Genomic DNA, 14,610 nt, shown 5'->3' with positions numbered 1-14,610 from the left:
TGTCAGTGTGATTACGTTTCTTAATGCAAATCTCTATGTAATATCAGTATCTAATTATGTAAGTCCCTCTGTCTTGTGAGCAGGAGCAGCAGTGCGTAGCACACGCTTCTTGATTAGACCGGGGTTCGAGCCCATCACCACCAAATACGGAGGATACGGAAAGGTCAGGAAATGACCACCGCATATCCCGGAGCAATATGGCCTTAGTTGCTAATGCTCCTAAAAACCAAATAAAAAAATAACCCTCAGTCTTGTGTGCAATCCATATAGTTTATAGTACAAGTCAGGTTTGTAACAGTCAGTGTGAGTTCTGTACACAGAGCACACAGTATAGCAAACCTGATGGACTAAAAATCAGTAAAACTGATATTTATTTTATATTTTGATTAGATTGACATTTCAAAGGGATAACATATCTTTTCAAGAGCAAATCTTGTACTATGCTGCATTTACACAGCATTTTAAGTATTTTGCTGTATTTACACAGCATTTATGTATATAAAATATAGGAAACTTGTTTAAAACAGTGAACTATGCTGAAGTAATGGAGGGAACAGAAAACTCAAAGATTGGTCTTAAAGGATGGAGAAAATATCTTAAGATTTTTAGACATTTCAGACATGATCCTCAGATGACCTGTAACTACAACATATTACATGATTTGCTTGCTCTGAGGATGATATGCAATCACCTTTGAAATATCAGTGTAATTAAGAGTTTTTTGTTTTTCTTTCACTGGATATGTTTGCAAGTGATCTTTAATCAACTTGTTTGCATGATACTATTTAAGAACTGTCTGCTGTGTGGGTGATTTTTTTAAACATTAGTGTAAGAATACATGTAATTTGTGTGTTAAAAGAAAGTTCATTTTCTATGTTATATGCTTTCTTATGTGTTTTTCCTTATAAACTTATAAAATAAAAAACACAAATTATTTTACTGTAGCTCTTCTCAAATAGAACATTATTTTGAACTTGTACATTCTGTATACATTTCAATCTCCAAAATAGAGCAATCCATTATCCACCATCAGCATTGTTTTTTTTTTTTTTTTTTTTGCTGTTTTTCTAGGATTTCACTACTCAATTATATTTTTCTTTTTTTCCAACTTGTAAAACCCTGCATCTATTCTTCAACTGTGTTCATTATGGAGAAGAGAAAAATAAATTTTATATTTATTTTTTTTCTCCCAGAGTGAAACCATATTTGTTGCAGAACAGCTAAATAGAAAGCTTGATGCACAACAAAATCACACATATTTCATATTTATATAAATACAGCAATATGTATTACATTCATAACTATTTCAGCAATAGTTATATTAAAGTTATTTGTAATTGCATTGTCTTGTAGGTAATGCTGTCTGTTTTAGAGAGAGAGAGAGAGAGAGAGAGAGAGAGAGAGAGAGAGAGAGAGAGAGAGAGAGAAGATAAAAAAGCATGTTGCTGTTGCCAGGAAGGGAATTTACTGTTAATTAAAAAAACTAACTGCTGCCCATTAAACTGAAGCCTTATTTTTGACCTTTGTATTATTCATATTTTTAATTTGGTAAAAAAAAAAAAAAAAATTTTAAATTTGACTTTACTGAATATTGGAGAATGTGTGTTGATGAATGTAAGGAGTTAGTAAGTTCAGTATTCATTTAAAAAAAAAAAAAATCCACATGCTAAGAAGTACAGTTATCTTCCTCACCCCACTACTATAGTGTGGTTCACTCAGTGCTTGTTCACTATAGCACTGTGTATATTTTAACACCCTTTCCCAAAGTTGTGCTCTCTTCCACCAGAATAGTGCTGTTCACTCCAAATGTTTGGGTGACAGAGAGACTTGTGTTGAAAAAAAAAACTTTAATGCTCTTCAGTGCATGCCTCCAAAGTGTGTTCTTTGAACCTGTACATTTCAGGCTGAATTGCTGGCTAAACTGGAAATGCTACATAGCAGCATTTCCCAAACTGGGGGCTGCAAACCCCTGGTGTCCGTAGACTAGTTCCATTGGGTCCACAAAACGTTCAGAAGGGGTATCAGGTAATGTGTTTACTTTCCTAAAAAATATACTGATAGAATCATAAGTTTTAAAGAACATTACTTATTTTTGATACGATTAGTATGTATAAAAGTCGCTTCCCTAACAGAGCACGTTCAATCCCCACCACTAGTGCACGTTTGCACTTATGCACATATGAATCTTTGACACAGTCAGCTAGTAGAAAACAGCTTGCAGAATTGTTCTGCGACTTGCAGACATTGCAGATTTAAACGAACCTTGAGTATGTATTTTTTTATATATGTAATTTATTTTATCTATTTTTTTTACTTTTAATTGTATACATATTTAACATTTTTCGTTATAGCAAATTGATGATAAATAAAGTTATTATATATCTATGTAAAAATAAGAATAAAGTTGAGTTGTTTCACACAACTTTTTGAATTTTCTTTTCAGAAAATCCAGCTTTCGTACATATAAACACACAAACGTATACACACATATATATGTATGTAGGCGTCCGCAAATGTTTTTCGATTTTTGAAGGGGTCCATAGGCCTCAGTAGTTTGGGAGCCGCTGCTATAAAGCATTTCCAAATTATGACTAGGAGAAACTTTGAAAGCTGCCTGTTTATTGACCGAAAAGTTATTTTTCTTGCCCATGAGTAATTTATATCTTTGTGTTAATTTTCAGTAGTGGTTTTTACTGCTACAAGTTTCGTGTGTCCAAGGCTGTAAGATATTACAGTCACACAGCACTACATCTTACAAAATATGCACTTTATGTATATTTTTATACATAATCTGCAGTTCTAAATAACTGAAATTTATTGAAATGTTATTTATAAAACTTCTCTTTGGGAACTTCGTTTCCTGTTAGGAAACAAAGTTTCCAAACCTGTACGGGCAGTTTGGTAGCACTACTCAGTGCTGATTTCAGTTTAGGTTTAATTTCTAGTGAGTTCCAATTTATTGTTTAAACACATTTTGTGGCCTAGTGATTGATTTTAGTTTGCCTTATAGGCAGTTTCAAATGCTCTTCTTTTTTTTTTTTTTTTTTTAAACAGCCTTAAAGAGATCATGTGAGTTGGCTAGTGCTAATAATGCATAGGAGAAAAACTCATTATTTTAAACTAATTGGATGGACATAAAATGACAAGGTTCAGGAGCACACTAAACTCCATTTAGTAGTTTTGAGCGATCTGAAAATTAACAGTACCATAAGCTGTTATTATAAATAATGTAAATATGATATGGGGTCCATAATTTATATATATATATAAAGTTCCTTAGTGTGTGTGTGTGTGTGTGTGTGTATATATATATATATATATAGAGTTCTGTAATTTTAAGGTAAGTTTCCTTGCATTTTCTTGAACATCTACTATATTTGTTTTATAGCATAATTTATACTTAAAGGTTTAACTATTCTACTACGTTTAATATTGTTATATAGAGGAACACCACCTTAAAATCAGCAAGAAATACTGGTTGGTCACACCAACCAGTTAAAATTATTTACCTTATTTCTTATGGGTAAATCAACCCCCACAAACATGATTCGCTTTTATAGCCCCAATTAAAAGCAATAAGGAGGGATGCCTGTACTTTAAATCTTACCAAGTGGTATACCAAATCAGATCAGTTTGTTACACACATTGTAATTAAGCATGTTGATATACAGTATATCAAGTTTCTTAGTATATATATATATATATATATGTAAAGTTCCGTAATTTTAAGGTAAGTTTTTGAAGGTTCTTAAAGTATGGGAAGTAAAACATTTATATTTCTGAATTTATTTTCTTGTAGACTATTTAATTCATTATTAATCACAAATACTTTTGTTCTTGAAAGTTTTTTTGTATTTTTTAAGTTTAGAATACTTTCATTTCACAATTGTATCTTTAACAAAATACATATTTTCCTTATTCTGTTAGTAATTCAATTGTCATAAGAATCTTGGGAATATGTCATAAGAATATTTCTACCTGTATTCATCTCACATTAGCACTAAATATTGGCTTTAATATGTATATATGATTTTTTTTTTTTTTTTTGAATAGAAAAGCAAATGCTTATTATATTTATTTGTCACCAGTTTGGTTTACCAGTAGTCGTTTATCAAAAGAATTGATTTAAGTGTTTGATAGCCAGTCCTGTTATCACTATCACCAGTCATGTCACTTCAAGATTTAAATTAAGTTCTGTATGACCTAACTTTAATCTTGAAGGTTGAAACCCCAATACTATCACAAATATTTATACATGTAGATTCCCAACAAATATTTTAGTAAATGATATATTTCTGCTTGTATTAGGAACCTATACCCCCTGTTCAATTTGACTGGAGCAGTAGTGGGCTGGTGAACCCCCTTGACTCTGTTCAGGCAACATCTGCATTAATGGACCTCACTTTTCTGGCATCTAGTGAAACTTTCTCCTCAAAATCTACAGGCAAAGCACTTGGTATGTTAGTGTGGGGTTTATTTTGCTTTAGCAGTTTATTTACTTTATTCTAAGTGTGGCAGAGGATGATAATTTTCTTTTTCATATTGATATATATATACTGTTCAAATGTTTATTTTTATTATGTTCAATTTTGATTTCAAATACAAATAATATAAAGTCATACACTATAACTATTTTCTCATATTTATACAATTTTTTCCTCCTGTGTGCATGCAAACACCTTTTCTTTTTTCCCCGTCATTTGCAAGCAATTTGATAATATATCTTTTAAAAACATGTATTTCTATTATCTACAAAACAGTTACATATACAACTTTACAGATATATTATTAACACAAGAATCATTATTAATGTTGTGTTTTAAACTGATTTATTAAAAACTTATGTTTCATAAATGGTTGCTAAGTTGTATCATTATAGTCTTTCTGACAATGGCAATGTAAACTATCTGTAAAATGTAAGTGCTTTTATTAAACCAGTATAAAACATAATACATACCATTTGTTTCATATAGTGAGTTAAGTACACAGCAGAATAAAATATTTGGAAAAATGTGGGGATGGGGGAGTTGGACTTGCCTATTGTTGAAATACATACACCTAATAACATGTAAAAATGCTACTATCCCATTCCATTTCAAAATGTAGCCACCTTGTGACAAACTCCACAAGTTTATCAAACATAAAACAATATTTGCCATCCTGCTTCAGATATGTTCCATTACATGATGGTGTCTATGCCCTGGACATTTCTTTAACTTTATTCCATAACTGTATGATTAGAACTGCGGAGCTGACTCTAGAAAAGAGGATGAAATCTCTTGAAGTTGTGTAAAACATCATTTTGTCTCCAGCTAACAGGTTGTCTGTCAGGTATTCTTAGACTGTTACATAAAATATGTGGAACACATGAAACAAATATTAGATGTACTATATAACATTAATATTAGATGTACTGTATAACATTAAACTACATTTTCATTGTATTTGTGATATGAAGCTAAATTTGATTTGTCAATATCCTTTGGTAAAATTTCAAAGAAATATGATGCAACATTTAAGAAGAGACATTCTCAAGATTTTTCATGTTTTATGAAATCTGGAAAAGGTAACACAAATGGTGGGAAATGCTATAATCAGACATTTGCAAACAATGTATGAGAGGTTCAAAAAATATTTGTATTAACCCAGTAGTTGTGATAGAATGTTGAAAGAAACACCTTGTATTTCACTTTTTTCAACATAGTCACCAGATGAAATTACACATTTATGCCACTCTTGGTACACTTCCACAGACCAATTTTCTAGACGTCCTCTGACTGTCCTTCAAACCAAGGCTCGGTAGCAGAAATCACCTCATCATGAGCAATGTGTTTCCATGAACGGAGGACTTCAGGGCAGGAAAGAGAAGAAAGCTGAGGGTGCATGGTCAGCAGGATGGCAATATTTCAAACCCACATTTGTGGGCACATCTCACTGCCGCATGCAAGGAAAGCACAGGGGCATTATTCATGGGCAGGTGCTCTCATTTTGACAGCTTTCCAACTTTTTTCTTTTATTGAGATTGAAATGCTACTTCAGTCACAGTACAACCATTTTGAGGTAATCTGTCAGTATTACACCATGCTGATCCCGAAAAACTGATGGCATCACCTTGCCAGCACTTGGTTGCACCTTTGCCTTTTTTTTTTTTTTTTTTTTTTTGTGCAGGGGTGATTCTGCATGCCTCCATTGTTTTGACATTTCAGTTTCGGGACTATAGTGATGGATCCAAGTTTCATCCATGGTGACTAGCTGTGAAAAAACTCCTCTTGCTTTTCCTGGCACATTGACAACATTTCGTGTGCACATTGTGCCATTGCATTCTTCTGGTAAGGGGTCAGAAGTCTGTGAATCCATCTAGCAGACACTTTACTCATATGCAACTGTTGATGGATGATGTTCTCTGCAGATCCTACACTGATTTGGAGCTCTGCTCTAGTTTTTTGAAGCTAATACAGCAATCTTCCAGGAGTAACATCTCTATTTTTTCAGAACTCTCTTCTGTTATAGCAGTTGCCTGGCATCCTGGAATTTCTTCATGCACTGAGGTTCTTCCACATTTTAATTGTTTATACCAACATGCAACAACAGTGTGGCCTGGGCAGTCTTCCCCATAAACAGTGATCATTTCTTCATGGATTAGCATTAGCAGAGGCATATGATGCAAGAAAGCAAGCTTATGCAGCATCAGCCAAAAAAAAAAAAAAAAAAAAAACCAAACTTCCCATTTCACCCCTCCATTCATTCTAAATGCCGGTCCAGCTCAGCCTTAAATTTATTTAGGCTATCAGCTTCCACAACAAAAGATGGAAGTCCGTTCCACCAATCGACTACCTGCTGGCTAAAGGCAAATTTCCACACATCTGTCTTTCCTCAGTTTGAATCTATGCCTCCTCAAGTTCTTAATCTGAGCAAGAGGAAAAATCCCATCAGCATTCAGCTTGCTCATTCCGTTCAAGGCCTTATACACCTCAATCAGATCACCTCGCAGGTGCCTACTCTCCAAGTGCTGCAGTTTGCAGAACTTCAAGCTTTTCTTGGTAAGAGCACCCCTTTGTTCCCCTCACCAACCTTGTTGCTCTTCTTTGTACTCATTCCAGCAACTCTGCATCCTTCCTAAAATGAGGCCACCAGACCGGATTGTTTTGGGTATTTTTCCCCTTCATAGCTAAATTAAATTTCATGGACCAAAACTATGTGAAATTAATAGCATTTTACATGTGCTTTTGTGCATGATGTGATAGCACAGTGGGATGGATATTTGTTGTTCATCCATGTCCAGTATTTGATTACTCTGACAGCTTTTGTTTCCTCTCTCTCCTAATATTTTTCTTGTTAAAATACAACTTTCATTTAATGAACTACTCTAGATATAAAGATTGTAATCAGAAGTGATTTGCTTGTGCAAGTTTCAGATTTGCATATATTATTGTTTTAATCAACTTTCTAATCATGGCGTTCATATTTTCAGTGACATCTTTTTGCTAGTTTAATTTGTAAATTAATGTTAAGTATTAATTTATTTTTGCTTTGTATATTACTTTAAACTTGTAAATAAGTGTTATATAGCATTCCTTTTAGTGTTAATTTTTACACTAAGATTTATCTAAAATTAAGTTTTTTGTTTGTACTTTTTTAAGAAATTTTTCTTCACACCACAAAGCTTTGCAAAATATACGAGTACACATGAATGGTCGAAGAATTTTGAGCTCGTGGAAATGGATAAATTTGTTGGAAATTCTTACTCTTTTTGATTAATTAACATATTAAATTGTTTGACAAATAGTTTAATAGTCCTAGTCATGTTCGTTAGCTTGTTTTTTAAATTTAGCTAGGGATTTTGTAAATTGCAACTTATTATTCATACTGCTATTGTTTTGGTGTGAAGATAGTAACACCTAACTATTAAACTTTATTTTTTGTTTGTTTTTTTTTTTTTTTTTAGCTAAGAAATTTCACTTTTTAGTAAGGATATAATTAATTTAAAACTGCAGTCATAACAGTACAGCATAATGTATATCTTGAACTTGATAGTTTAAGATGTATCACTGCATTTAGGAATCTAGTAGCTTAGTGTAGTATTGTAAATTAATCAATTAATCAATTAAATTATATTTGAATAGAAATCATGCCCCAGACCAGAGCAGCAAAGTGACGGACACAAAGCAGCTGGAGCATTGTGACTCAGGGAGAACTGAAGGGGTCGATTCTCCCGTGGATCACAGCCTAACAAAATGTGCAAGATCTGCAATGTTTGCAGATCTTTCTTAAACAGAACATGATACAGCAAATAGTTTAAATAGCCTGAAAACATTCATTAGCTTATTTTTAAATTTAACCAATGATTTTGAAGTTACGACTTACTATTTGTACCATTATTGTGGTGTTTTGGCGTGAATATAATACCATATAACAAGCAGTGCAGAGGAATAGTAGGGTTTTAATTGTGATAAATAAGTAGCTCGAAGGTTCTAATCACTTGTTGGGCATAACTTTTTTTGTGTTTAGCTAAGGAATTTTTACTTTTTTTAACAAGGATATAACTAATTTAACGTTGCAATCATTCTCTATAGTGTAGCTTATATCTTGAACTTGATAGCATAAGGCAGTGGTTTCAATCAAGGTGTTGCAACATTCCTGGGGTGCCATGTAATTTGGGTTTAAGTTACTTAAACGTATTTTTTTTATTTTATTTATATATTTATTTCATTATAAAAAGATGTATGATATCTTTTTAATTTTGTGGTGATCTATAATTGATCTTTATTTAGTACCTCTATATAAAGAATAAAATTATTATATATATATATATATATATATATATATACTATCAGATCTAACAGGCAGAAAATTGAATAAATTACTAGCCACAAAATAAAACAAATTACTTAGGGATGCCGTTATTAAAAAAAGGTTGAAAACTACTGGCATAAGGTATAACGTAAAAGTAGATAGCATAATACTTATCACTGCATTTAGGAATCTATTAGCTTAGTGTAGCATTGTCAATTAAATTGATCAAGTAAAATCATGCCCCCGACTATAGCAGAAAAACAATGGGCACAAAGTAGCAGGAGTGCTGTGGCTTGGCAAAGAACTGATTCTACAATGCACCACAGCCTAAAATAATGTGCAACTTGTGAAATGTTCGCAGACCTCTCTGAAACAGAACGTGATCCAGTCAAGGAGGATGTCTTTGTAAGTGCTAAGTGCAGAGAATGTGAATATATTAGGCAGCAACTCAGCATTCTGATGGGTATTTAAGAGAGTTTGAAGAGTAGGGTTGATGCCCCTGAGGGAATTAAAATGAGGCCCATCAAGCTCCCAGCTGCCCAACTCAAGACAGAATGCACTGGTCCCACAGGAGCTAGTTATTTGTCAGTGACCCTATCATCAGGGAAATGGGAAATGTGTTATGCAAGAAGGATAGGTGGAATAGGACCAGGATATGTCTGCCGGGCAAAAGTAGGCGACATTTTGGAGTAGATATCATCTTTTAAGGAACAAAAGGTAATATTGTTGTACATGTTGGCACTCGTGATATTAAGAGTAAGAGACAACATTTCCCTGTACTTAACAAGTACAGGGAAATGTTGGCAAAAAGTCACGAGTTAGAATTGAATTTGAAAGTGTCTGCAATTCTGCCCAGACTCAATAGAAGGGAGTATATGTAGAGAGCACTGTCAATCAATTCGGCCCTGGAAAGAATGTGCAAGGCTCATGGGGTAGAATTTTTCTCAGCCTGGTCTGTGCTTGTTAACAGGAGAGACTGTTTTCACAGGGATGGGATACACTTGAATAGAAAGAGTACAAGAATATTTGCTATCAAGGCAGAGATAGGTGGGTCAGAAAACTGCTCTCTTGGAGAGGGATAAACACACATTACTAGTTTAACTAGAGCCACGGCCAGTGATGAAAGTGATTCTTCTATTGGTACATGCAGCAGCCTGGAAAGAAAGGTGTCTGGGATTTCAGGCCCTGCTGCAGGTCATAATGGAACAAATTAATACGTGGGCTGTGTTAGGGTAACTAAAAGTAAGAACATGTGCATGTATACTTGCATGTACACTAATGCTAAGAGCATTGTAAATATGACTAATTTTAAGTACTGATTAAGTCGTTGAATGCAGACATTATAGGAATAGCAGAGATGTGTTGTAATGGCTGATTTTAACTTTCCAGATATTGACTGGAACTTGTGGGTTAGTCATTCACGCGCTAGCAAGACCTTGGAGGATTGTTTTCTATAGGAACATGTTCAAGGGACAACCAGAGGGAGTAATAAAATCTTGATCTGATTATCAGCAGTGATTATTCATGCATTAAGAATTTGCAGATAAAGGAACCACTAGGTGGCAGTGATCACAGTGTGCTAATGCAGGAGTTACGTAAAGATGTAACTACCATCAAGGGTAAAGGGAAGGATTTTTGTTTTCACAAAGGTGACTACAGTGGGATCAACTGATGATGTTAAAAACAGCGAATTATAAATGGGAACCCTTCAAGCAATTAATCTTGGCAGCTAGTAGGCTTTTCATACCAACTAAGAAATACTGTTAAAGATTTAGACTTAAATGGATGTCAGATGAAATAATGAGGATCATGGCAGAGAAGAAAAATGCCTGGGATGCATATAAATTATCAGGTGGCACAGAAGCCTATGGCAGATATAAGCTAGTCTGTAATCAAGTCATGAAAGAGATTAGGCAAGCGAAGGCTGCTTACAAGAAATCCATGGCAAAGGATGCAAAGAAAAACAACAAAGACTTCTTCCCTTATGAAGGAAGGGGATGAATCAGATTGGTCCACTTGATATTGGTGGTTCGACTCTTGATGATCCTGCTCAGATAGCTGACAAACTGTTAATGACAGTAAAGACTATGCTACTGCAACAGGATCTAGAAGCCGACCGGGCTAGCTGGGTGGGTAAAATACCTGCCTAGCAACCCAAAGGTCGCGGGTTCGAATCCTGCCTCGGGCTTGGATCAAAGTACTGCAAAAACCTTGGGAGGTGCATAATGGCCACAGAAGCCTATGTGCCAACAACTACCAAAAAAAAAAAAAAAAAAAAAAAAAAAGATCTAGAAAGGTTAGGCAGATGGGCTGAGAAGCGGGCACCTGAACTTTGACAAATTACAAGTTCTGTATATGAGTAGCAGTAACCCAAGAGAAATTTACCAACTGTCTTTCCTCCACTCAGGGATGTGGAGAATGAAAAAGACCTGGGGGGTAATTGTGCAGTCATATATGATGTTCTTTGAGCAGTGCAGACGGGTTGAAAGAGCAAGTCATGGAGTTTTGTCAATGATCTATAAGAATTTTGCTTGCAGAGACAAGGAGGTGATTATCCCTTTTTATAAATCCCTTTGTAAAAAAAAGGCAATGGTCAGGCCACACCTTGAGTAATGCGTACAGGTCTAGAGGCCTCATTTTAGGAAGGACGTAGAGTTGCTAGAATGAGTACAGAGAAGGGCAACAAGATTGGTGAGAGGAATAAAGGGGGTGCGCTTAAGTTCTGCAAGTTGTAGCATCTGGAGAATAGGCACCTGCAAGGTGATCTGATTGAGGTGTATAAAGCCTTGAATAGTTTGAGCAGGCTCAATGCTGATGGGATACTTCCACTTGCTCAGATTAAGAACCTGAGGGGGCATAGATTCAAATTGAGGAAAGACAGTTGTAGAATAAATGTGCAGAAGTTTGCCTTTAGCCAGTGGGTAGTTGATTGCTGGAATAGACTTCCATATGTTGTTGTGGAAGTTGATAGCTTAAATAAATTTAAGGCCGAACTAGACAAACATTTGGAGTGACCAGATGGGTGAAATGCGAAGGGGTTTTTTGGTTGATCCCATATAAGCTTGGTTTCTTGCATCATATGCCTCAACTAATGCTAATGTGGTATAACTCAGACACAAGTGATGCTGAATTTGAATATGGGGAATGCAATGTAAACAGGAAGGACAGACAAGAGAGATGGCGGGGTTATACTCGTAGTTAAGAAAAATATTAAATCTAAGGCAGTGCATCCAGTTGACTAGGGTGACAGGTGCAACGTTGAATCTGTTTGGTGTGTGATATAAGCACCTGGAAATCAAAATTGAGAGTACGAGTGTGCTATAGTGCTAATGACTGTGATGAGTATACCAAACAACTATACAGAGAAATAGTGGGCTAGCAGATCAGAATGTGTCATAATGAGGGATTTATCTTTCCAGATGTTGACTGGAATTTGTAGATTGGTCACTCACACACTAGCAAGACTTTTGTGGATTTTTTGTATGACTGTTTTCTATAGCAACACATTAGAGAGGCAACAAGAGGAAGCAATACTCTTGATCTGGTTATCACCAGTGATTTTTCATGCATTAAGAATCCGCAGGTAAATGACTCACTGGGTGGCAGTGATCACAGTGTATTAATGTGGCATTTAATTAAAGACATAACTACTGTCAAGGATAAAGGGAAAGGCTTTTGCTTTCATGGGGGCGACTACAGAGGTCTCACAGTTTTTAAATTGTGTGTAGTGGGACCAACTGATGATGTTACCAACAGGAAATTCTAAATGGGAAGTAATCAAAGCTGCTAGGCTATTTATACCAACAAAGAAATACTGTTCCAGACTTAAAGACCTAAATGATGTCAAATGAACTATTGAGACACGTGGCAGAGAACAAAAGTGCATGGGATCCACATAAATTATCAGATGATAGAGAAGCCTGTGGTAGATATAATTAGTTAGTCTGTAATCAAGTCACAAAGGGGAGTTAGGCAAGCCAAGACACATTATGAGAAGTCTCTGGCAAAGAATGCAAAGAAAAACAGCAAAGATTTCTATGCTTATATTAACAGTAGAAAGAAGGAATCACATTGGGTCACTTGATGACCCTGCTCAGGTTAGAAGAGACAAATTGAATAGGTATTTTGCATCTACATTCACACATGAGGAATTCCTTAGGGAAAGGGGATGCAAGAAGCTTATAATACTCTCACAAGGATCTAAATGACTTGTGATAACTGACAGGAAATAAAAGGAAAAATTGTTGAGGATGGACATAAAAAAAGACACGTGGGCAGATGGAATCCATCCACTTATATCAAAACAGATGGAAAGGAGGTAATTAAACCCTTAGCCATAATTATGAGATCATTGTAACAGTCGGAGGGAGGGGGGCTTACCTATGTAATGGAGAAGTGCGAATATATATGTCCAATTCCATAAAGGGGGAATCAAAAGGTGAAATGAGTAATTACAGACCTGTTAGTTTAATGTCTGGTCCAGGGAAATTAGTATTAGCATTACTAGAGGCATACGATGCAAGAAAGCAAGCTTATGCAGCATCAGCCAAAAAAAAAAAAAAAAAACTTCCCATTTCACCCCTCCATTCATTCAAAATGCCTGTCCAGCTCAGCCTTAAATTTATTTAGGCTATCAACTTCCACAACAAAAGATGGAAGTCTTTTCCACCAATCAGCTACCTGCTAGCTAAAGGCAAATTTCCGTACATCAATTCTACAACTGTCTTTCCTCAATCTGAATCTGTGCCCCCCTCAGGTTCTTAATCTGAGCAAGAGGAAGAATCCCATCAGCATTCAACTTGCCCAACCCATTCAAGGCCTTATATGCTTTAATCAGATCACCTCGCAGGTGCCTCCTCTCCAGGCACTGCAATTTGCAGAACTAAAGCCTTTCTTGGTAAGAGCACCCCCTTTGTCTCCCTCACCATTCTTGTTGCTCTTCTTTGTACTTGTTCTAGCAACTCTACATCCTTCCTAAAATGAGGCCTCCAGACCTGTACACAGTACTCTAGGTGTGGCCTGATCATTGCCTTGTATAACGGGATAATCAGCTTCCTGTCACTGCTAGAAAAATAACTAATATATATATCATTGACAAGACTCCATGACCTTCCCTAGCAGCCCGTCTGCACTGCTCAGCGAACTTCATATTCAACTGCACAATTACCTTCAGGTCTTTTTCACTTTGCACTTCCCTGAATGCAGTACCACAGTTGGTACGTTTCTCTTCAGTTATTGCTACCCGTATGCAGTGGCAATAGAAGTTTAACATTTGTCAATGTTAAACTTCTATTGCCACTTCTCAACCCATTTGCCCAACTTATCTAGATCCAGTTGGAGTAGCATATTGTTTTTACTGTCGTTAACAACCCTGCCAAACTTTGTATCATCTGCAAACTTGGACATTAAACCTGATATACCTTCATCAATATCATTGATAAATATACAAAACAACATTGGGCCCAATACTGAACCCTGGGGAACTCCACTAATAACATTTGTCCACGAAGAGCAGTATCCATTGACTACCACTCTCTGTTGTCTCCCACTCAACTATCCCTTTATCCATTGTAGCAACTTACCCTTGATGCCATATCTCTCCAATTTGCACAGCAGTCTTCCATGTGCAACAGTATCAAAAGCTTTCCTGAAATCCAAGTATGTGATATCAAAATTATTTTTGGCATTCGGTTCATTTGTGAAGTATCCAATCAAATTGGTCAGACAAGACCTCCCTTTAAGAAACCCATTCTGTGTCTTAACTATTACTGCAGTCTTGTCTAGATGATCCTGCAATGCTTTTTAACCAGTGATTCC

General features: G+C 35.6%; 1 protein-coding gene across 1 annotated transcript in view; it reads left to right on the top strand.

Moving 5' to 3' along the window:
- Positions 1 to 14,610, top strand: part of LOC150088546 (aftiphilin-like) — a 100,988-nt gene that overhangs the window by 72,936 nt on the left and 13,442 nt on the right. Inside the window, exon 5 of the mRNA XM_090370798.1 lies at positions 4,309 to 4,456. Within this exon, the coding sequence (XP_090226924.1) occupies positions 4,309 to 4,456 (148 nt within the window). The remainder of the gene's footprint in view (positions 1 to 4,308; positions 4,457 to 14,610) is intronic.

This window comes from Mastigoproctus giganteus, chromosome 3, assembly GCF_048544385.1.
Source record: "Mastigoproctus giganteus isolate SK-2022 chromosome 3, ASM4854438v1, whole genome shotgun sequence".
Classification (NCBI taxonomy): domain Eukaryota; kingdom Metazoa; phylum Arthropoda; class Arachnida; order Uropygi; family Thelyphonidae; genus Mastigoproctus; species Mastigoproctus giganteus.
The sequence above is the reverse complement of the archived record's forward strand: the minus strand, read 5'-3'. Positions and strand labels throughout refer to the sequence as shown.